Source organism: Glycine soja, chromosome 17 (genome assembly GCF_004193775.1).
Source record: "Glycine soja cultivar W05 chromosome 17, ASM419377v2, whole genome shotgun sequence".
Lineage (NCBI taxonomy): Eukaryota > Viridiplantae > Streptophyta > Magnoliopsida > Fabales > Fabaceae > Glycine > Glycine soja.
The window spans coordinates 7,575,463-7,596,535 of record NC_041018.1 but is presented as its reverse complement, the minus strand read 5'-3'; the positions used below and the strand labels follow the sequence as shown (position 1 = coordinate 7,596,535).

General features: G+C 31.8%; 3 protein-coding genes across 4 annotated transcripts; all 3 read left to right on the top strand.

Moving 5' to 3' along the window:
* The first annotated feature begins 242 nt into the window (after window positions 1–242).
* LOC114394160 (protein NRT1/ PTR FAMILY 2.9-like) lies at window positions 243–3,800 on the top strand. The gene is made up of 4 exons (XM_028355779.1): window positions 243–548; window positions 644–861; window positions 1,397–1,959; window positions 2,516–3,800. The coding sequence occupies exons 1-4, from the start codon at window positions 425–427 to the stop codon at window positions 3,426–3,428; spliced, it is 1,818 nt and encodes a 605-aa protein (XP_028211580.1). The 5' UTR covers window positions 243–424; the 3' UTR covers window positions 3,429–3,800.
* Window positions 3,801–4,964: 1,164 nt separating this feature from the next.
* LOC114391802 (protein NRT1/ PTR FAMILY 2.9-like) lies at window positions 4,965–9,973 on the top strand. 2 transcript variants are annotated; one of them, XM_028352775.1, is made up of 5 exons: window positions 4,965–5,104; window positions 5,815–5,981; window positions 6,093–6,310; window positions 7,920–8,473; window positions 8,556–9,973. In XM_028352775.1, exons 2-5 carry the CDS (start codon window positions 5,837–5,839, stop codon window positions 9,475–9,477), a joined length of 1,839 nt encoding a protein of 612 aa, XP_028208576.1. In that variant the 5' UTR covers window positions 4,965–5,104; window positions 5,815–5,836; the 3' UTR covers window positions 9,478–9,973. The 2 variants fall into 2 exon arrangements, with proteins under 2 accessions (XP_028208576.1, XP_028208577.1); XM_028352776.1 differs by having other exon boundaries at window positions 5,720–5,981.
* Window positions 9,974–16,677: 6,704 nt separating this feature from the next.
* On the top strand, window positions 16,678–19,485 carry LOC114392281 (protein NRT1/ PTR FAMILY 2.11-like). The gene is made up of 4 exons (XM_028353348.1): window positions 16,678–16,877; window positions 16,975–17,192; window positions 17,430–17,989; window positions 18,405–19,485. Exons 1-4 carry the CDS (start codon window positions 16,796–16,798, stop codon window positions 19,306–19,308), a joined length of 1,764 nt encoding a protein of 587 aa, XP_028209149.1. The 5' UTR covers window positions 16,678–16,795; the 3' UTR covers window positions 19,309–19,485.
* Window positions 19,486–21,073: the final 1,588 nt, after the last annotated feature.

Below are 21,073 nucleotides of genomic sequence, written 5' to 3'. Positions count from 1 at the left end.
GACATAAGTATAATTGAGATTCAATCATTATCCAGTAAGCAATATAGTACTGTCACTCTTTAAAGCAATTATTATCAAGTGGGCAATATAACTCCAAAAAAAATGGCCATGAAGCGTGCGAGATTATTAGTGAATTATCGGTCCCAAAAATGTAACGTTTTAACCACTCATTTCGTTTGACTCTAAGCCACTAAGTTGAAAATATTTGCCCAGCCTCACTTTAAATTCAGAAGTACCCCAAGGGTAGGGAATACAAATTAACCGTGCCACAAAACCATTTAGGTTGTGGCAAATGTTTAGAGTGGCGTTCAGAAAATCTTAACAATTATTTGTTCCCTCTCTCTACTTGCAGTTCTTTCCTCGTTATTTCTTAGCTAAAGTAGCAACTCGAATATTCATCAGAAACCTTATCATTGGGAAAAGAATGACAGGCGTAGAGACAATGGGAAAAAATGAGAATCAAAGTGTGGAAAAAAATGAGAAAAGTGTCATAGATGAGGAGCCAAAGATTAACTACAGAGGATGGAAAGTCATGCCCTTTATCATTGGTAAGCAAAAGAAAGCTTGTACATGATGCATATTATTATATATATGATTCCTTGTCACTATGCCTCACTCAACTCATCATCTACATATCATGCAGGGAATGAAACTTTTGAGAAGCTAGGAACCATTGGAACCTTAGCCAACCTCTTGGTCTATCTCACAACCGTCTTCAACTTGAGCAGTCTTACAGCTACAAATATTATTAACATCTTCACTGGCAGCGCCAGTTTATCTACCTTGCTTGGGGCTTTTCTTTGTGACACTTATTTTGGCCGCTACAAGACACTGGGATTCTGCACAATTGCTTCTTTTCTGGTCTCAATCTCTGTCTGGAAACTATATATGACTCCAAGCATTAATGGCTTGAAAATACTTTAATTATAGTTCAACCGACTTTAGGAATACTTTGATTATAGTTCAACTGTCTTTAATTAGACAAATAATAATTAGCACTTTTTCTTACCAACTTTTAGAGAGCTTTAGAAAAAGTATTTTTCCAAATTTAAGTATTATCAAACATGAAAGTAATCAACTCATTAGAATCAATCTAGTAAGAGAGTTTTTGACTTTTACAGTTTACATGAGATCATAGGTTCAAATGTGTCATGTTATATCAAAACATGAAAATAATCAACTCACTTTGATAGTCCTAGTAAGGGAGTTTGGAGTTTTCACGCAGTTTGTATGAAGTCATAGGTTCAAATCTTGTCATTCTCATGTTACACCAAAACATATACGAAAGTAATCAATAGAATAAAAATTTTCCAGAATAATTTGGAAACAGTTAATTATTAAACTTTTAGTTGAGTCATGAATCTAATAAGTGTATCTCCTTGTTTATATTGAACAGGGGTTGCTTGTTATACAACTAACAGCATGGATTAAGAAAATGCATCCACCTCACTGTGGAAGTGAGAGCATCACATGCACAGGCCCAACCACAGGGCAAATGACATTTCTGCTTGCTGGATTTGGACTTCTAATTGTGGGAGCTGCAGGGATCAGACCTTGTAACTTAGCATTTGGAGTTGATCAGTTCAACCCCAACACTGAGTCTGGAAAAAAGGGAATCAACAGCTTCTTCAATTGGTACTTCTTTACCTACACATTTGCTCAAATGGTGTCTTTGTCACTAATTGTCTACATACAGTCAAACGTTAGCTGGGCAATAGGGTTGGGAATTCCTGCGGCTTTGATGCTAATCTCTTGCACACTCTACTACACGGGAAGCAATTATTACGTGAAAGTTAAAGCAACTGGTCCAGCTCCACTAACAAGTTTAGCTCAAGCTGTAGTTGTGGCTATAAAGAAAAGAAGACTGAATCTATCAGAATATCCACTGGATTCTTCGCTCTTTGCCTATGTTTCTCCCCAGTCTATTAACTCCAAGCTTCTTCACACGTCTCAGTTCAGGTAACCATCGATCACCATTTATTTAGAGGGTTTTATTTTTTGGTACATATTTATGTAGAAGCTCTTTTTAATTATAAGCATATGAAAGTATCATGGCGTTCTTATAATTTATAAGCTCTTTCAGTAAGCTTTATAAAACTTGTCAAAACAAGCTTCTTTAATTTAAGCTTCACTATTCAACTTATGTTAAAGCTCTCACGTACTCGACAAGCTTATTAAATAACTACATAATTAAGCTTGTTAGCCGAAACGCTCTTTTAGTGTTTCTAACTTATATTTTATTATTGATTAAAATTTATTAAAAAAATACAAATCATCGATAATGAAACTAGCTGGTTAAATAAGGAGGGGGCATAATTTTTGGTGATTTTCAATTAACTAAAATCAATAATAGAGAGTATTTTAAAAAAACAACTTATAAAGTATGTAAAAAAAGAATCTCCCAGTTAGGATTTTTTTCCTGAAACATTATATATATATATATATTTTGAAAAATTATTATATGAAACATTATATATATATTTTTTGAAAATATGTTGAATGTTGATATTCACAGGTTCCTAGACAAAGCTGCAATTATAACCCCACAAGACGGCATAAACCCAGACGGGTCTGCATCAGATCCTTGGAGTCTTTGCAGCATGCAACAAGTGGAAGAGCTAAAATGCTTGCTGAGAGTGATCCCCATTTGGTTCGCAGGAATTTTCTTCTACATTGCAATAGTCCAACAGAACACAATGCTGGTCTTCCAAGCCCTTCAATCCGACAGACGCATTCTCAGCACCAACTTCAAGATCCTAGCAGCCTCCTACACCATCTTCCAGATGCTGAGCCTAACCATATGGCTACCCATCTACGACCGAATCCTCGTGCCGTCGCTCCAAAGGGTCACCAAAAAAGAGGGTGGCATCACAGTTCTTCAAAGAATAGGCTTTGGCATGTTCCTCTCTATACTATGCACAATGGTGTCTGGTGTAGTGGAAGAAAGAAGAAGGACATTGGCTTTGACCAATCCTATTGGATTAGAGCCAAGAAAAGGTGCCATTTCTTCAATGTCAGGTCTATGGTTGGTTCCTCAGCTAACACTGGCAGGGTTATCTGATGCATTCGCGATTGTGGGACAAGTTGAGTTTTTCTACAAACAGTTTCCAGAGAACATGAAAAGCCTTGCAGCGTCTCTATTTTTCTGTGGCCTCGCGGGATCAAGTTATTTGAGTAGTTTGCTGATTTCTATTATCCATAGGGCGACAGCTAAATCTTCAACTGGGAATTGGTTACCTCAGGATCTCAATAAGGGGAGATTGGATTATTTTTATTACATTATAACTGCTCTAGAAGTCGTTAATTTCGGTTACTTTATATTGTGTGCCAAGTGGTATAAATACAAAGGGACTGGTTCTAGCAGCAGTGGTGACCTTCAACTCGATCAAGTATCCAAACCATCCGAAAGAACTGTTAACACTGTCTAGTGGTTCTCATTTAAACCTGTGGTTATATTAAGTACTTAGCTTTAAGTTTTGTGGTTTATAATGATGTTATTTTACTGATCGTCTTTCATACAGAATGTCTGTAATCTTAAACCTAAAAAAATGGTTGAGCTTACGGTTCATAATGTTTCTTTAGAAAGAACAAATAAGGTAGTCTTTCTTTATTTTTAGGATTGGATTGGGGAAATAGTTTTATTGTAAACCTTCTTGTTTTTTTTAGTATTGATAGCTTGCCTTTAGTGAAACCAAAAAAATATATGAATTTATTGAAATGTACTTTGATTTAGACGCTGTAGCAGTATTGGAAGGAGACAGATGTTCAAGGAATGAGATGCACTCAAAATATTTTATTTATGTCAGAAAACTCTTGATTATAAGATTGATCCAACTAATAAGAAATAAACTTATATTTCAAAATAAGGTGGTTTAATAAGGTGGTTTAATATATGAGAATCTTTGATAAATAATCTGGAAATACTTTTATAAATATTTTTTAAATTTTGAAATTTATCTTGATAAATTAATAGGACTTAATTCATCTAAATTTATGCAAGAAAAAAAAATTGCTTTAGACTCTATAGACTCTAAAGTATTTATTGGTTTTCCTAGAAGATTTCGAGTTTGTTTTAATGTATTAAAAATGATTATGGCAAAGACAATTTAAAATGTAACATAAATATTTTTAGAAATTATTAATTATAAAGAATATAAAATGTTTATATTTTTTATAAGAATAAGATACACAATTTACAGCAACACATTTTTTTGTGTGAATATTTACCGCAGTAACGCATTAAATATACATTAGTATTTTTTTTATGCTTAATACACATTGTCATTTTAGCAAAAGACAAACTGAATATGACTTAGAGATGGAACTTGGAAGGTTTCATATCACAAGTTTTTAAGTTTTAATATTCGGAAATTGGGATCATTAACGAAAAATGAAAGGAAAAAATAATGAGAATGCATGCAAAAAACACAAGCAAACTAACTAAAATGAAAAAAAAAATTGTATAAGTTATTTTCAACCTCCAATTACCTAGCTACCAAATTCAAAGATAAGTTTTAATTTTATAGTACTATTATAAATTATTTATCTATCAAATATCACTAGTGAGATTATCACAAGCTACCTATAAATATGAAATATATTTATAAAAATAATATTTCTTCAACACAAACGTTGATATACACTACAACAACAACAACAATATATATATATATATATATATATATATATATATATATATATATATATATTTGTTATAAAATTATAAAGTTTTTAAAAAATATTAACAATATAAAAATTAAAAATTTCATACTTATAGGCTATAAGACACGAGTTATTTCCCGAATAATATATATTTTATCACAATAAGATGTTGCTATTGCCTATTGTCAAAATTATGTTTAAGAAGAACATTTATTTATAATTAAAATACTGCATTGATCGTGAATGAAAATGAATTTCAACCGAAGCATGGATATTTTATAATTCAAAAATCCAAAATCAAATCAAATTTTCAACTCTTGAAGGCTGAAGCATTATACACATTGTACTTTCTCTCTCTGACAATAAGTCATTGAGTTGAGTTTGAAGCCTCCGTCCATGTTCTTCCTTCCGAAGGGGCATCAATTAACATCTCTCGTGTCAGGTATTTCCATCATCCATTTTTATTGCTTTACGGTTTCTCTTTGAATTTTTATGTTGCTCCATTCCTGGGTATATCCATTAGTTTATGCTTTTTCGTTGCTTTTATTTGGAGATATCATCTTAACTTAAGATGTAAAAAGTCGACCTGTTGTCATATAAATTTCGATTTTTTTTTCTGGGTTTGATTAAGATTTGAATTAAGGTTTTGTGCCTTTTGGGAAATTTCCCTCAGACTTAAAATTAGGACAGAAAGATGAGAGTTAGCGTATAGGATGAATTTTGCAGCGTACTGTACAATGTATGTCTATGTGGGCAGATTAAAACCTCAACAAACTTCTGAGATTTTGTATTGTGATCTTCTTGCTTAGGTTTTGGTTTTTACTTTTTGGGTACAACAAAATATTTTTTGTTTGGTAAAGAGTTTTTGGTCGCCAATGAAGATCTACTTGTTTCAAGCAAACCGCAAAAAAAAAGAAGATAACTTAGACATTCAATCAGAACAAAAAAAAATAGGGGGAAAGTGTAAATAAAGATATAATCTTGGACAAAAATTTGCCCAGGACTGAATACTAGATCTGTAAATCAGCAAGATAGTGAATTTGTTGGTACTTTGTAGGTAGGTGTGATGATAATACTTGGTGTGGTTTTGAAGTTCCTCTCTCATGATCCCTCCTCTCACTGGTCCTTCTTGCCCTCCTTTCCTTCCTCTAGGTAGCACTTGGAACGTATCATCATGAACACAGTTGGAGAAAGAATGACAAAGAGAGAGACTTCGGAGAATGATGAGGAGGAAAGTTTATTGAAGAATGAGAATAGCGGAACAGATAATGAATCTAAGATTAACTACAGAGGGTGGAAGGTCATGCCCTTCATTATAGGTGAGCAAGACTACAAGAGGGGAGGGTTTTGTGTTTCTATATGATTTGTTTACTTGTTAGTTTTTGTCCTTAAATCTTAAGTGATTCATATGTGTAATTACTAATTGGCAGGAAATGAGATTTTTGAGAAGCTAGGAGCCATTGGCACTTTATCCAATCTCTTGGTCTATCTCACTACTGTATTCAACTTGGAAAACATCACGGCTACAAATATTATCAACATCTTTAATGGCAGCACCAACTTTGCTACATTGCTAGGCGCTTTTCTCTCTGATGCCTTTTTCGGTCGCTACAAGATACTGGCATTCTGCACAGTGGCTTCCTTTGTGGTAAATTTCTGCTGCCTTCAGCACTCAATTCCATTCTATTTGTTTATGAAAAACACAACAAAGTTAGGCATATCTGAATTTATAAGAAAAATAAAACAATGACATTGAGAAGTATGAAATATAATTTAAGATCTTCCCATATAGAAATAATTCCATCATGGTTATCAAAATCGCATTCTAAATCGTAGAATCGTACGATTCCACAAAGCCTCAACGAGTTAAAACGGGAGCAGAATCGAAATCGGAGTGGACTCGGCCGAGTCAGTGCAGACTCGGGCGAGTTAAGGTAGACTCGTGAGTCTGTGGATTTACGAAAAACCCAAAACGGCGTCATTTAATTTCGTTTGCGCTTCATTTTCTCTTCCTCATTCGAGGGTTCATGCTTCGTGCTGCCTGCAGTTGCTTAATCGTGTTTCTTCCTCCTCGCGTCGCATTCGTTGTCAGAGTGCGACGGTAAAGTCCGATGGTGAAGGGATCCTCCGCGAGACCACGACGGTGAAGTTCGAGTGCCACTGTGCCGTCTGTGCGAGTTCAAGACTAGGTTGTTTTCGATCCCTTCATGGCTTCACTACCTGACCATTGTCTGTTTCTGTGACTGTGATTGTGATTTTGTTTCTGTGATTGTGATTGTGATAAATTACCAAATAGAAGCATAGTGTTAGTGGGTTTGTGAAGTTGATACTTGATATAACATGAACATCTAATCCCTCCTTCACAGTGCCATTTTACCTTACTTTATTAATGTCTATAACTTGTTGTGCCTTGGTGACTTGTTGGTCATGGGTTCGAATCCGGAAACAGCCTCTTTGCATATGCAAGGGTAAGGCTGCGTACAATATCCCTCCCCCATACCTTCGCATAGCGAAGAGCCTCTGGGCAATGGGGTACGAAGTTTTTATAACTTGTTATACTTTCTGCTAATTCACGCCACACTAGCTAGACCCTTATGTTGTTTCTTTGAAGAAAAAAACTTAACAAACCAAAACCCAGACAACACAACACCTCAAATCTTAAGTTGTGGCCAGTAACTTTGACAAATCTTAAGTGTAATGCTTTAAGTGGCATTGAGGTGATTGTTTTTGTTTAATCCCTATGGTAATTCTCGTTGGTAATGTTTTGGTTTGAATTATGCTACTATGCAAGTGCCAACAATATCTATAAGGAGGAAAATACAAAAAAAAAAATAGTGCTATTTTTAGCTACATTATTTTACTAGCTTTGTGTAAGCATTGGGTTTTTTTAGGATTCTCTTTTACTCTAACTACATTATTTATGTTTCATAGGGTGTGGATTGTGGACTATGTTAGTTTATTGAATTATTGTTAAAGTTTGTTATTTTCATTTATTTTAGGGTTGAAATATTTACTCATGATTTTATATATAGGAATATTAATATATTTTTTTTAATTGAGTAAACTCTTCCGAGTTTACGTTTCGATTTTAGGAGTCGAGTTTACGAAGCCTCTATGAGTATACGTAGAATCACGAGTTTAATAACCTTGAATTCCATTTTAAAATGCTTACAAAGAAAGCTAACAATCTTGTACTTTGACAAGATAGGCTCATTTAAGTTGTGTGTCTGATTCCTTGATTTGCCTGCTTCATACAGGGTTTGTTTGCAATACAACTGACAGCGGCAATTGAGAAGCTGCATCCACCTCACTGTGAAGAGTCTGCCATATGCCAGGGACCAACAGAGGGGCAGATGACATTTCTAAAGACCGGTTTAGGTTTATTGATGGTAGGAGCTGCAGGGATCCGCCCATGTAACTTAGCATTTGGTGCTGATCAGTTTAATCCTAACACAGATTCTGGAAAAAAGGGGATCACTAGCTTCTTCAATTGGTACTTTTTCACTTTCACTGTTGCTCAGATGATATCCTTAACAATTATTGTCTATATACAGTCAAATGTAAGTTGGGCAGTGGGTCTGGGAATTCCTTCTGCTTTGATGTTTGTATCTTCTATAATCTTCTTCATGGGCTCCAAACTGTATGTGAAAGTTAAACCAAGTGGTAGCCCTATAACTAGTATAGTGCAAGTTATAGTGGTTGCAACAAAGAAAAGGAGGCTGAAGCTTCCTGAATATCAATATCCTTCCCTCTTCAACTATGTAGCTCCCAAGTCAGTGAATTCTAAGCTTCCCTATACATATCAATTCAGGTAAACAACGCCAAGCAGTTAGTATTTGGTGCTTGTTATGATATATTTTTAAAAGTGTTCACCAGATGGTTTATCTTAACAGGTTCCTTGACAAAGCAGCAATCGTGACTCCCCAAGATCAAATAAATCCCAATGGATCTGTTACTGATCCCTGGAATCTTTGCAGTATGCAGCAAGTGGAAGAGGTTAAATGCTTGTTGAGAGTGTTACCCATATGGGTTTCAGGCATTTTGTACTTTGTTGTTATCGTCCAACAACACACCATTTTAGTGTTCCAAGCCCTTCTATCTGACAGGCGTATTGGGCAAAGCGAGTTCTTGATCCCAGGAGCATCCTACTACGTCTTTCTCATGATTAGTGTGGCAATTTGGTTACCCATGTACGACCGAAAAGTCATGCCTTTACTCCAAAGGCTCACCGGAAAAGAGGGTGGCATCACACTCCTTCAGAGGATGGGTATTGGCATATTTTTCTCTATACTCAGCATGCTAGTCTCTGCTAAGGTTGAAAAACACCGTAGAACTCTGGCTCTGATTAATCCTCTAGGAGTGGAAACCAGAAAAGGTGCAATCTCATCAATGTCAGGCCTGTGGCTGATTCCTCAGCTGTCATTAGCTGGACTTGCCGAAGCATTCATGTCTGTTGCCCAAGTTGAGTTTTACTACAAACAATTTCCTGAGAACATGAGAAGCATTGCAGGTTCTCTTTACTACTGTGGCCATGCAGGGTCAAGTTATTTGAGTAGTGTGCTTATTTCAGTTATCCACCAAATCACTGCCAAATCTGAAACTGGAAATTGGTTACCGGAGGATCTGAACAAGGGGAGATTGGATAACTTCTATTCCCTCATTGCTGCTCTAGAAATTATTAATTTAGGCTACTTTGTGTTATGTGCAAGGTGGTTTAGGTACAAAGGCACGGGCAGCAGTTCCATTGAACTCGAAAAAGCTACAAAACAATCGGAAAGAAGTGCTACTAATTGTGTTAATGATTCAAATCTATAGCTATTACATAGAAATGGGCTACTACAATTTTTCATCAAGTCGGAGCCACAACTAGCAAAGGTTAAAAATCAAATTAAGTATAGCAACAAAAACACAGTCTGTGCCTTTTCCATTAGATAGATATTTCTTCATGCGTAGATGTATGATGACAGATGAGATGCATTATTCTTAGGATAGGATGCCTGCATCCAAAATGTTTGTCTTAAAGCACCTAATGATAGTGAAAGAAAAATTATAGATTGACATGACGATTAAATTTTCCACAATCTGCTTCCTACAGATGAAGATAAATGAGCTTAAGTGGGTCACAGTTTGGTGTTCTTTCAGCTCATGTTACATGCTAACAAGAAACATGAAAAGATTATGTGAGAAAGAAAAATAAGAACATGATTATAGGACTTATCGGTGTTTTTGTAAAATTTATTAATTTTACTTTTGTTTCTATATTTTCGCACATTATTAAGTAATACCAATTGGACGGTTGTCCAGTCAGTCATATTGTATGATCCAATTTCCGCCTTTGAACATCAGAAGATTTTTATGATCGATTTGAATAACCTCACTTGATACAAAAGTTGAATTCTATGATTTTTTTTTTTTATCATCATACTTTTTTCCATGATTTCTAAACCTATGGAATCTGTTTTGCTTATTCACCCCTGGTTATTGTTCCCTGCAAATTCTGTAATCAATCCGGAACAAAATGTAAAATTCCGTTTCAGATTGATTACAGAATTTGGTTTCTGAAATGATATCTGAAAAGTAAAAGAAAAGACATTCGAAAAACAGCCCTCACCCCTTACCCCCACCCCAAACTGAACTTGCCGTCCAATAGCAAAGGACCCTGGTTCACAAAAAATTAAAAAATGAACTATGCATTTTTCTCCCGCTTATGGCCTTATTATTCAGTAATTCCAACAAATGTTTTACGCATTCAAATAATTATAGAAAAGGAAGAGTTTCTTTGATCATGTTTCTCAAAACCTTTTTAGACAATGCCAAAAATTTGATGGTTTTCTACTTGATTTTTATCTCCTTTCAAACTTGGGCATGCATCTACATTAGACACGGAACCATGTTCTATTCCTAGATATATAAGATGACACTAATATTCCAATAATTGTTGTTCACTTGTATGAACACAACTCAGAAATAGGAACATCGACGAAAGATGGATGGCATTGTTGCTGCCTCATAGTTTTGATAAGATCCCGAGTATTCTCGTAACTACACGAGTTTTCACACTCCCACGTTCACATTGAAAGCTACCAGCCTACATGTGAGACGAAAATAGACTTCTTGGAATCTTATGGCCTATGATTAGATTCAGTTAACCATTCGGGTCCACGTGAGAGAGTCAATTAGAATCTGTAGTAACGATTAAGCAAATGCTAGTGCTTAAAGAAATAAATATACAGAATTTTTATTAAAAGATTCTTTTTATAAAACCTCCATTAGAAACAAACCTGCTTGAACTAAGTATGATTATTATGAGTGATAAAAAAATTTCTTCAAATATTTAATGTAATCGTAGGTTTGAATCTGAGACATCTGATTAATTAAAACAACTTCACACAATTATTAGCATGCTCAGTGATAAAACATTTATTATTATATTATAAACACAAAAGTGACTTGATATTTATTTATTAAAGTTATTAGAAACATTTAATAGGACCCCTTAACCCAGGACTCTAATAATAATAGTCTCTTTTTCATTTTTATAAACTTGTAGTATTCCTCTATTCCTATTATACTGCTAATACTTTTCTCCTGGATCATTTATCAAACTTTTACTTGCTGCAGTTTTTGAGCACCGGTCGATGATCTGACTTTTGTCAAATCGATCCTTCTTTAATGGTATCACCAACTTCTTAGAAACCTGTGGCTGTGCCTTACTTGACTTTTGTGCATGTGAAACTGTGTACCACATGGTTGGTGGCTATATTCAATTTATATCTTTAAACTTTTTCATTAGAAACTATTCACCAGAGACGGATTTAGGAGGGGGCAAGCAGGGCCTCTGCCCCCTACCCCAAGATGCTTTATTTATTTGTTAAGTATGAAATATAATTGTGTAACTTGATATAGTTTTGCTTCTTAAAATTGTATATTACCTTGCGACACTTCTAGAATTTCTGGATTTCAATCAATTGCCTACAATAACTCAAAAATAACTGCATAAAATATTAACCATCAAATACTATAACAATCATAAAATTTAGAACAGAAATTAATATCCTCATGTATGTTTTTCTTATCTAGAAATGTTAAGGATTCAAAGCTCTCGTGATAAAACTTTTTTATTTCTGGTTTTGGTGAAAATAAGTTATCTTTGCTATATATATAAAATAAATATATTTCATATAGATATCATATTATTATTATGTATCATTGTTATAGGATTTGATTTCAATTATTAGTATATAAAATGATTTTGAGATCATGTGAGTTTTATTTATTGTTATTGAGTATAAGAGAATCCAACTCAAGTAATTGAATAATGTGCATGAGTTATAAACTTAATGATACTTGAATTTTATTTCTAAGAATAAAAAAAATTGTTTGTTATTATGTTCATAAGATCATAGTCTTCCAAAATTTGAAATAAGAAATTAGTAAAATCTTTAGTGAGCAATATTTAAATAATTGTAAAATAACAAAAAAGAAATTCAACCCCTTCAATAGACTTGTGGATCCATCCCTGCTATTCACGCTAGACTTCAAAATTTTCAAGATGCAAGTGAAGAGTACAAGACACACATAAACATATTTTCTACAATTGTGATTACATGAAAATGCAATCTCATGCAGTGCAGTAATAACTGTTTGTTTAGAACCTAGCCCCATGTTAGACTTAATGAGTGGATCAAATAATTGAAGGTGTGCTGGAAAAGACGGTTAAGAATAACTATCACACAAAAAAGCAGTTGTTGTGCCTTATAAATCATAATTATGCATTGATTTTATGCAGGTAACGTGCTATATGTGTGCCAATAAGATTTTTTAAGGTCAGACATTTGCCTCATCTATGCCCTAATGAGGAAATTCAACTATTTAATCAAACGTGGATCCAAACCGAACAATATTTTCGGGTACTGAGAGCATGTCTAATTTGGCAGTGAATTGAAACAAACCCAAAACTATGGTCGTGTTCTGTTAATCATCATTATGTCATTATCTGCTTTAAAAAAGTGCTTAATAAAATATCGAGGCTTGAATTGATTGAGATTATTTTGGTTTGATTGGGATTTTCAATCAAACATGGGGTTAACCAAAACAGAAAATTGCACGTAATCAAGTCAATAACTACAATGGTATAGTACTTTGCTGAAGAAAAAAATGTTGTAATTTTTTGTGTACATTAATAATGATATTGAAATTTACAATTAAAAGTTTATGCTAACTACCCAAATCTCGTATAGGCCAATCCTAACCAGTTGTCGTGTTTATTACATAGTGAGACTTCGTATGCTAAAGTAAGGAAAACTCATAGTCCCCCACTCCAAAAGAAAACGTTGGCATGGCAATAAATTTAAAAATAAAATATAAAAAAAACTACACTGCATGATATATATGAGTATTATATTGTTCTTCTTTTACGTTAAAATGTACACTTTATTTATATTTAATTTGACCTCGTTAATATAAATTACACTATCTATTAAGAGATACAAGTATTGTATTACATTTCTTTCTTCTCATATTCAAATATATGGTTTAATTTATATATAATTTAACACCGTTAAAGAAAATTCTTTAAAATATTGTAAAATATATTTTTAATTAATATTCCCACACTATATAGGAGTTATTCTTCCCTGAAATCGTCTTTAAGATTTTTTCTTTAAAAAAACGATTTTAGGCAGGGAATTTAACCAATTATCTCTGGTAATATACTTTTTTAGTCTTTATTTGTATATTAAATTTTGATATTTAAAAAAAATCATCAATAACTAAAAATATAATATTTGTGTTAAAAAATTAATACTGATCATAGGTATTCTTTAATTATGAAACATCTTCGCCTTCTTCCAAAATGTTGTATTGGGTTGACTAAAATGAAAACTTACGTAACAAGGAGTCTGACCGCCCTGTTTACAGTGTGTTACAGTATCAGTTCTGCAATGCGGTGAAGGTGATGCAGCACCACAGCATTATTATTATTATTATTGAAAACGATGTAGCAACATTAATTAGTGCTACAGCATTTCAATTTTGAAGCCTGTTCAAGGGCCACCGTTCAATATTCCTTGCAGGAAACATGCATTATGTTTTTTAGGTACGAAGGAAACATACATTGTGTTCTAGTATCTATTGGTTTTCTCCTATAGACGTAGCTGCATTGTTGGTTGCTTAACTTGCCACTTTTTGCTGTGGAGTAGCTTACCGGTTTTGGATATTTGTTTAAAACCATTATATATTTACACCTCATTTTATTTGATAATTGGAGAAAGAAAAAGATAAAAAAAAAAATTATAGCTACGTAATAAATACTAATGTGTTAAGAAAAATAAATAGATGTGTTATAGTATTAAGATGTACATATAACATTGTTGATTTGACAAGTGCCATTAGAGACACGAAACAAAATAAATAAAGAGGTGAAAGAGAAAGCCTTGGGCAAATGATATGAGGGAGCGTTGGGGTGAGTGCCTAAGAATTTAAGGAAATAATACTAAATTATAAATTTAGCTTTTTTTTATCTTATTTTTTAATTTAGTTTCATTCTTTATCTTTTTAAAAAAATTAATTTAGTCTTAATGGGTAGGCTTGGTTCGTTAAAAATATTGTATTGGACAGGACAAAAGAACTATACATGAAAAAAAATAGAAATTACAGGATAATTTTTTTTTATACTTCATTTGATGAATAATGAATAACACAAATAAAATAATATAAAATTTACTAAAATACTTAATATTAATTATCTTAATATAATTTATATCAAATTTAAAGAGTTTATCAAAATAAAAGACAGAGATTAGAATAAAAAATTAAGTGTTTTTATTTTAAAATGATTATGTTGGTTAATTACTATTTTTTATTGTTAAAAAAATGAAAATAGGAATATATGTTTCATTATAATACTTTATATCTGGACAGAAATTGCCCAAGGATTTTCTGAATAACAAAAATTAAAGATTTGTTTTATTGTTTTTACATGATTTATTTTATTTCTTAATATTTTTCAAATCAAACATAAAATAAAATATTTATCATATCTAGTATCATATTTTTAAACAAATCAAATAAATTCTGTTTTTTTAAATATATTGTCATTTAATCATAAAATATCATTTATAAAGATTTTTGACTAATTAATAATGTAAAAAAATCTATATCCAATTGATAGAAAATAATAAATGAATCTATTTTCTTACTTTTATTTTAGATTTTGACATAGATGAATGAAAAATTGTAAACTCCCACCTCATTTTGGGTTGAAGGTAGAAGAGAGATAGAAAGCGAAAAAAAAAAGTATAAAGATAAATGATAAATGTAACATATTATATGATAGAAAAATGTAAAGAGATAGAAATGAAAATAAATTATAAAAGATTGAAATGTCTGATAATATAATAACTCTGGATAAAGTGATAAAATCTCTATAAGGCCTATTTTATTAACGAGATTTATCACTTCCTTAGCTACATTAATGGCTCGATCCGTTTCTCAAGAATGCTAATTATTCTATTTTCTAATAATGTTAACAATTTCTAGTATAAAACATAATTTCTTGTCAAAATATTTTACTTTTTATTTATCACGTAGGAATTAGAATCATTCCTATATATCTACTTTTATCCATGTGCAAGTGAAAAGAAGCGTTCCGACATGTTAAATTATTGTTGGTGTTTTTTTTTTTTAAATCTTAATCCTCATGTTTATTAAGAGAAGAATTCGGAATAATCTAGAATTCAGTCGTGAGACTCTTAATTCAACATATTAATTATTTATATTTGATTACTTAATTATTACATTATTGTTTTAAATATTTTTTAAATCCCAAACAAGTATTGTATTCTATTGGTTATATTTCATGTGAAAATGAGCTCAATTAAATAAAGAAATCAAAATTTTTAGGTTGAAATGTAATTTTTTTTCTATGTTCTTAAATATGTTATTTTAGTCTTTCTATTTTTAATTCAGACATTTTATTTCTCACTTTTAAAAAAATTGTGATTTTAGTCTCTTATTTTTTAATTGAGATATTTTGTTTTCTAAAATTCATAATTTTAATTCTAGTAGTCAATTTCAAATGTTGATCTATATACTCAGTCAAACGTTGACCCACATGTATCTATTTATTATTCACACGATAAATGTTTTTTTTTAATTATTTAATTGCTAACAAACTTAATTTATAAAAAAGAGAATAAAAAAAAATACATAATCAAGTCTGAAATTTAAAAAGGAATCTGAAATCATTGATTTTTTTAAAAATGAAAATGAAATGTATCAATTAAAAATAAGGAGACTAAAATTGAAGATTTTTAAAAGTAAAAAATAAAATATCTCAATTAAAAAATAAAAAGATTAAAATCATGAATTTTAAAAAATAGAAGTACGAAAGTTATATTTTAATCAAATTTTTATATAGATAATATAGACTTCTCATTTATATAAATAATTTAAAATATATTTCTTATGTATTTTTTTTTTATAATCATATCATCGGTACGATGTATTGAACGATTTTGATGATAATTAATCTTTATCTATAAGGCTAAACACGAGACCTTATTTAAGGAGAGAGTCTAATATTATTAAAACCAACACCTTATTAATATATCTCTTATGTATCAAATATATTTTAAAATAATTTAGAATAATATTTATTATCGTTACTTATATATCCATATAAGGTATCCGTGAGTGTTTAATATAAACTCACCTGGTATGAATTTGGCTCTTTTATTTAATAAAATAAATCAACTTAGATTTTTTTTTTTTTTATAATCAGGGGGAAACAAATCAACTCAATCGAACCTTTGACAAATCAAAAATAAGTATTTCACCCATTGTCCTTACTAATTTTCTTGTTTTTTTCACAGTTAACTACAGTATTAAATTATTAAATGTGACCCCACAGAGACAGACTAATTTTAAGTGAAACTGAAATTTCACTTTTCAAAAGAAAAAAGAAAATGAGTTAAACCTCAGTCAGTCACTGATTTATATATTAACTTCACACTACTTTCCTTCCCTTGTCTAGTTCAACTTTCACCTACTCAATCACGTTTCTTCCTCCCTCCATTGAGGGGAGCAACAGAGGTCATATATCACCAACTGTACTGGCAATGGAGAAAGGAGTATGGAGAACAATGAGAAACATGTGACAGAGAATGATCCTAAGATTGACTACAGAGGATGGAAGGCCATGCCCTTTATCATAGGTAAGGAATGAAAAACTTGTACATCTCTGTGTGTGTGTGTTGTGCTTACTTTTTAATCTTATCTTTTAAATGACTTACTTGTCTATCTAATTGGTAGGAAATGAAACTTTTGAGAAATTGGGAGCCATTGGCACCTTAGCCAATCTCTTAGTCTATCTCACTACTGTATTCAACCTGAAGAACATCACAGCCACAAATATAATCAACATCTTCAACGGCAGCACCAACTTTGCTACCTTCATAGGTGCCTTCTTATCAGACACCTACTTTGGCCGCTACAAGACAATAGGATTCTGCACATTCACTTCATTTCTGGTACTAATTCAAGGCTCATGCCATATATCACACCATTCCTCACACAAATTTCATTAAATTTCATGACCAAAGGCCTAAAAGACTAAGTAACAAAAAAAATCCTTACATAATTTAGCTTGTGGTCATGGGTTAATTTAGCTTGATGAAAAACATAATAGTGATTTAATAGACATCATTCAGCTTCAGCCTTAAGCCAAGTGATACAAAAAATTGAGCCTTGTAATTGCATACAAACAGGGATTGCTAGTGATACAACTTACAGCAGTATTTAAGAATCTGCATCCACCTCACTGTGGAAAGGAGATGAAAACATGCAAAGGACCAACTGCAGGGCAAATGGCTTTTCTAGTGAGTGGATTTGGTTTGCTGCTGATTGGTGCTGCTGGAGTCAGACCATGTAACTTGGCTTTTGGAGCTGATCAATTCAATCCCAATACAGATTCAGGAAAAAAAGGGATCAACAGTTTCTTCAATTGGTATTTTTTTACCTTCACTTTTGCTCAGATGGTGTCTTTGACACTGATTGTGTATGTACAGTCAAATGTGAGCTGGGCAATAGGGTTGGGAATTCCTGCTGCTTTGATGCTCATATCTTGTGTGGTGTATTTCATGGGCTCCAAAATCTATGTCAAAGTTGAACCTAGTGGTAGTCCCATAGCTGGTATTGTGCAAGTTTTTGTGGTTGCAGTAAAAAAAAGGAGTCTAAAACTACCTGCAGAGCATCCAATGCTTTCCCTCTTCAACTACGTGCCGCCTATGAGTGTTAACTCTAAGCTTCCTTACACGTTTCAATTCAGGTAACTATGTCAAGCTTTTCACTTTTTACTTCAGCAATTTTCTGTGGCAATCAAGAAGTGACAAATTATGGCTTTCATTATTCACCAATTTGACCCATTTTTTGCGTCTATAATATGTATCCAAAACATGCTAAAAAATAATGTAATGGTTTTGTATTATTTATGTAAATAAGAAATAAAACTAAAATATATATTTTTAGAATAAAGATGGACACCTCTACTCTATTTGACTTTTGAGAGATAAAGGGAGAGAAAGGCAAGAAGTGAATTAATAAGAAGAGAGAGAGAAAATAGTAAATGTTAACAAAGTGTTTGAACTTTGAAGTGATAAAATGTTCGCATATAGTACTCACTTTTTATATTAAATAAACAAGTCCTAAGTATCTAACTGATCAGATGAGTGTTACATGAATAGGTTATTGGACAAAGCAGCCATTGTGACCCCAAAAGATAAAATAAAACCAGATGGATCTGCAGCAGATCCATGGAATCTTTGCAGCATACAGCAAGTGGAGGAGGCAAAATGTGTGGTGAGAGTATTGCCAATATGGTTTGCAGCCATAGTGTACCACTTAGTCATTGTCCAAATGCACACCCTTCTAGTGTTCCAAGCCCTTCAATCCGATAGGCGTCTTGGAAGCAGCAACTTCAAGATCCCTGGTGCATCCTTTAATGTGTTCTTGATGTTGAGCATGACCTTGTGGCTACCAATCTATGACAGAATAGTGGTCCCTTTTCTCTGTCGAATCACCGGAAAAGAGGGTGGCATCACACTCCTTCAGAGGATGGGAATTGGCATTTTTATCTCTGCATTGTGCATGATAGTAGCCGGTGTAGTTGAAGAGCATAGAAGAAGTTTGGCTCTGACAAATCCTATTGGAGTGCAACCAAGAAAAGGTGCTATTTCATCAATGTCAGGTCTATGGTTAATTCCTCAGTTAAGTCTAGCCGGTCTATCTGAATCTTTCACTGCTGTTGGACAAGTTGAATTTTACTATAAGCAATTCCCTGAGAACATGAGAAGCATTGCAGGGTCACTATTCTACTGTGGCATGGCAGGGTCTAGTTATTTGAGCACTCTTCTGATTTCAATTGTTCACAATACTAGTGAGAAATCTGCGACTGGGAATTGGTTACCAGAAGATCTTAATAAGGGGAGATTGGATTTCTTTTATTACATGATTGCTGCTCTAGAAATCATGAATTTGGGGTACTTTCTGTTGTGTTCAAAATGGTACAAGTATAAGGAAATTGGCAGCAGTGACCTTGAACTCAACCAAGTACCCAAACAATCTGAAACATCCACCATTGGTGTTTAAAAAAAAAAACTAAGTTAATGTATGGAACTATAAAGTAGTGAAACAATTTAGACAAAAGTATTGTAACATGGATTAGGAAACTTTTGGTGTAATATTCTTAATTAGAAAGACTGGAACAAGGGTTACTATGCATGTTTCTTTAACGAGTTTTAAGTTTTGCTCATTCTTTTTCCATTATGATTAACGTGCCATTTTTTTATTTTTTATTTTGTTTCATGAGTATTTTATTTAGAAAAAAATTATGTATGGAACACTATTAAATACTAGAATTTGAATTTATCGTGCCATATTTGATTTGCAATGTTTTTTATAGGACTGAATATCCTAATTTTTATAATTGAAAGGATCAATCACCCAGTCATTCTCTTAAAAAAAATCACTCAGTCATTAATAAAAATGAATGGTATTTTCTTTTTACTGCAAAAAAAAAAAAGAGAAGAAAAGTGAATGGTATAATAAAAAAATACATACACTAGATTACTAGTAAATGTTTACGCGACCCTTTGCAAAATAAATCATCTTAAATTCTTAATCCATCATGGACTTTAATATATTTAAATATGACATTTATTATATTAAATAAATCATTTTATATTTATTACACTTTTATTGAGAAACTGTTTAATAGTCAGAATAAATCATATATTTAAATCGTTTTATATTAATTTATATATAATATTAATATGTAATAACATATATTACATATAAGATTTGTATTTAACATATTGTCTTATATATATTTTTAAAATTTTGGACATTATCATATTATACTTTGACTGTCAAACGAATCCAACACAATTTAAATATATGAAACTCGATAAGATATCAACTCAATGGAATGTTATGTCACGTGTGTAGATTATTAGTCTATGTTAGGATTAAACTTTGTAAACTGAGTTTGTTAAAAAAGTATCTTAAGTTTAATTCTCCAAAACTCAGATTTTAGGCAAAAACTTACTCTTAAACATACTTTTTTCATTTTAAAAAACAAACTTTTTTTAAGCCTCTTAACACATGTTTTTAAATAACTAAATATGATTTCAAATTTATTTTATTCTCAAACATATTTTTAAAACACACCGAAAATTTTCAAACATACAGTCATGTTAATAAGTTGTTTAGAACCTGATTGTAAAAGCTTAATTATTTGAGAAATCAATATTGTACCTTAATTATAATTAACAAAACTGTAATTTATTTTTAATTCAAGCAGTCTGATTCACATAGATTTTGACCTTTTTATCATTGCATAGACTTTGACTTATACTCTGTTTGAATTAGAATTGAGATAGAAAAAAATAATACGAAAGCAAAATAATAAGGAAAACAGTTTATTTAAGTGAGTGAAAAAAGAGAATGAAAAAATAAATTATAGAAAATATTATACTAATTAAAAATTATTTTTTACTATGTTATTTTTAAAATAAAATTATTTATCATTTTTAAAAAATGTTACAAAAATATTTAATTTTGAGAAATTAAAAAACAAAATAGAAAAATAATTTCCCTCCCATTTTATACCAAGTTAGATATAAAAAAAAAATCTAATGAGTCCCTGTTATCTCTCCTCTCAATAGAAATTTAACATTTTCATCGTATCTTTCTTATTTCTATTTCTTTCCACTATATTTCAATCCTATCATGCATATAATATTTGAGTCAATGGAGAGTAGATGAACGCAAGTTTTGTAGTTAGTATTATTTTGAAACAGAGTAAAGTAGAAGAGAAGTAGGAATGACTTTTTACCAACGGTTGAATTATTTT

Bases quoted from the DNA above. Each gene is read 5' to 3' on its own strand.
- LOC114394160 (XM_028355779.1), top strand. From the start codon at position 425: ATGACAGGCGTAGAGACAATGGGAAAAAATGAGAATCAAAGTGTGGAA. The intron at 549-643 runs GTAAGCAAAAGA...CATATCATGCAG, and splicing joins AGTCATGCCCTTTATCATTG to GGAATGAAACTTTTGAGAAG. The intron at 862-1,396 runs GTCTCAATCTCT...TATATTGAACAG, and splicing joins GCACAATTGCTTCTTTTCTG to GGGTTGCTTGTTATACAACT.
- LOC114391802 (XM_028352775.1), top strand. From the start codon at position 5,837: ATGAACACAGTTGGAGAAAGAATGACAAAGAGAGAGACTTCGGAGAAT. The intron at 5,982-6,092 runs GTGAGCAAGACT...ACTAATTGGCAG, and splicing joins GGTCATGCCCTTCATTATAG to GAAATGAGATTTTTGAGAAG. The intron at 6,311-7,919 runs GTAAATTTCTGC...TGCTTCATACAG, and splicing joins GCACAGTGGCTTCCTTTGTG to GGTTTGTTTGCAATACAACT.
- LOC114392281 (XM_028353348.1), top strand. From the start codon at position 16,796: ATGGAGAACAATGAGAAACATGTGACAGAGAATGATCCTAAGATTGAC. The intron at 17,193-17,429 runs GTACTAATTCAA...GCATACAAACAG, and splicing joins GCACATTCACTTCATTTCTG to GGATTGCTAGTGATACAACT. The intron at 17,990-18,404 runs GTAACTATGTCA...TTACATGAATAG, and splicing joins CCTTACACGTTTCAATTCAG to GTTATTGGACAAAGCAGCCA.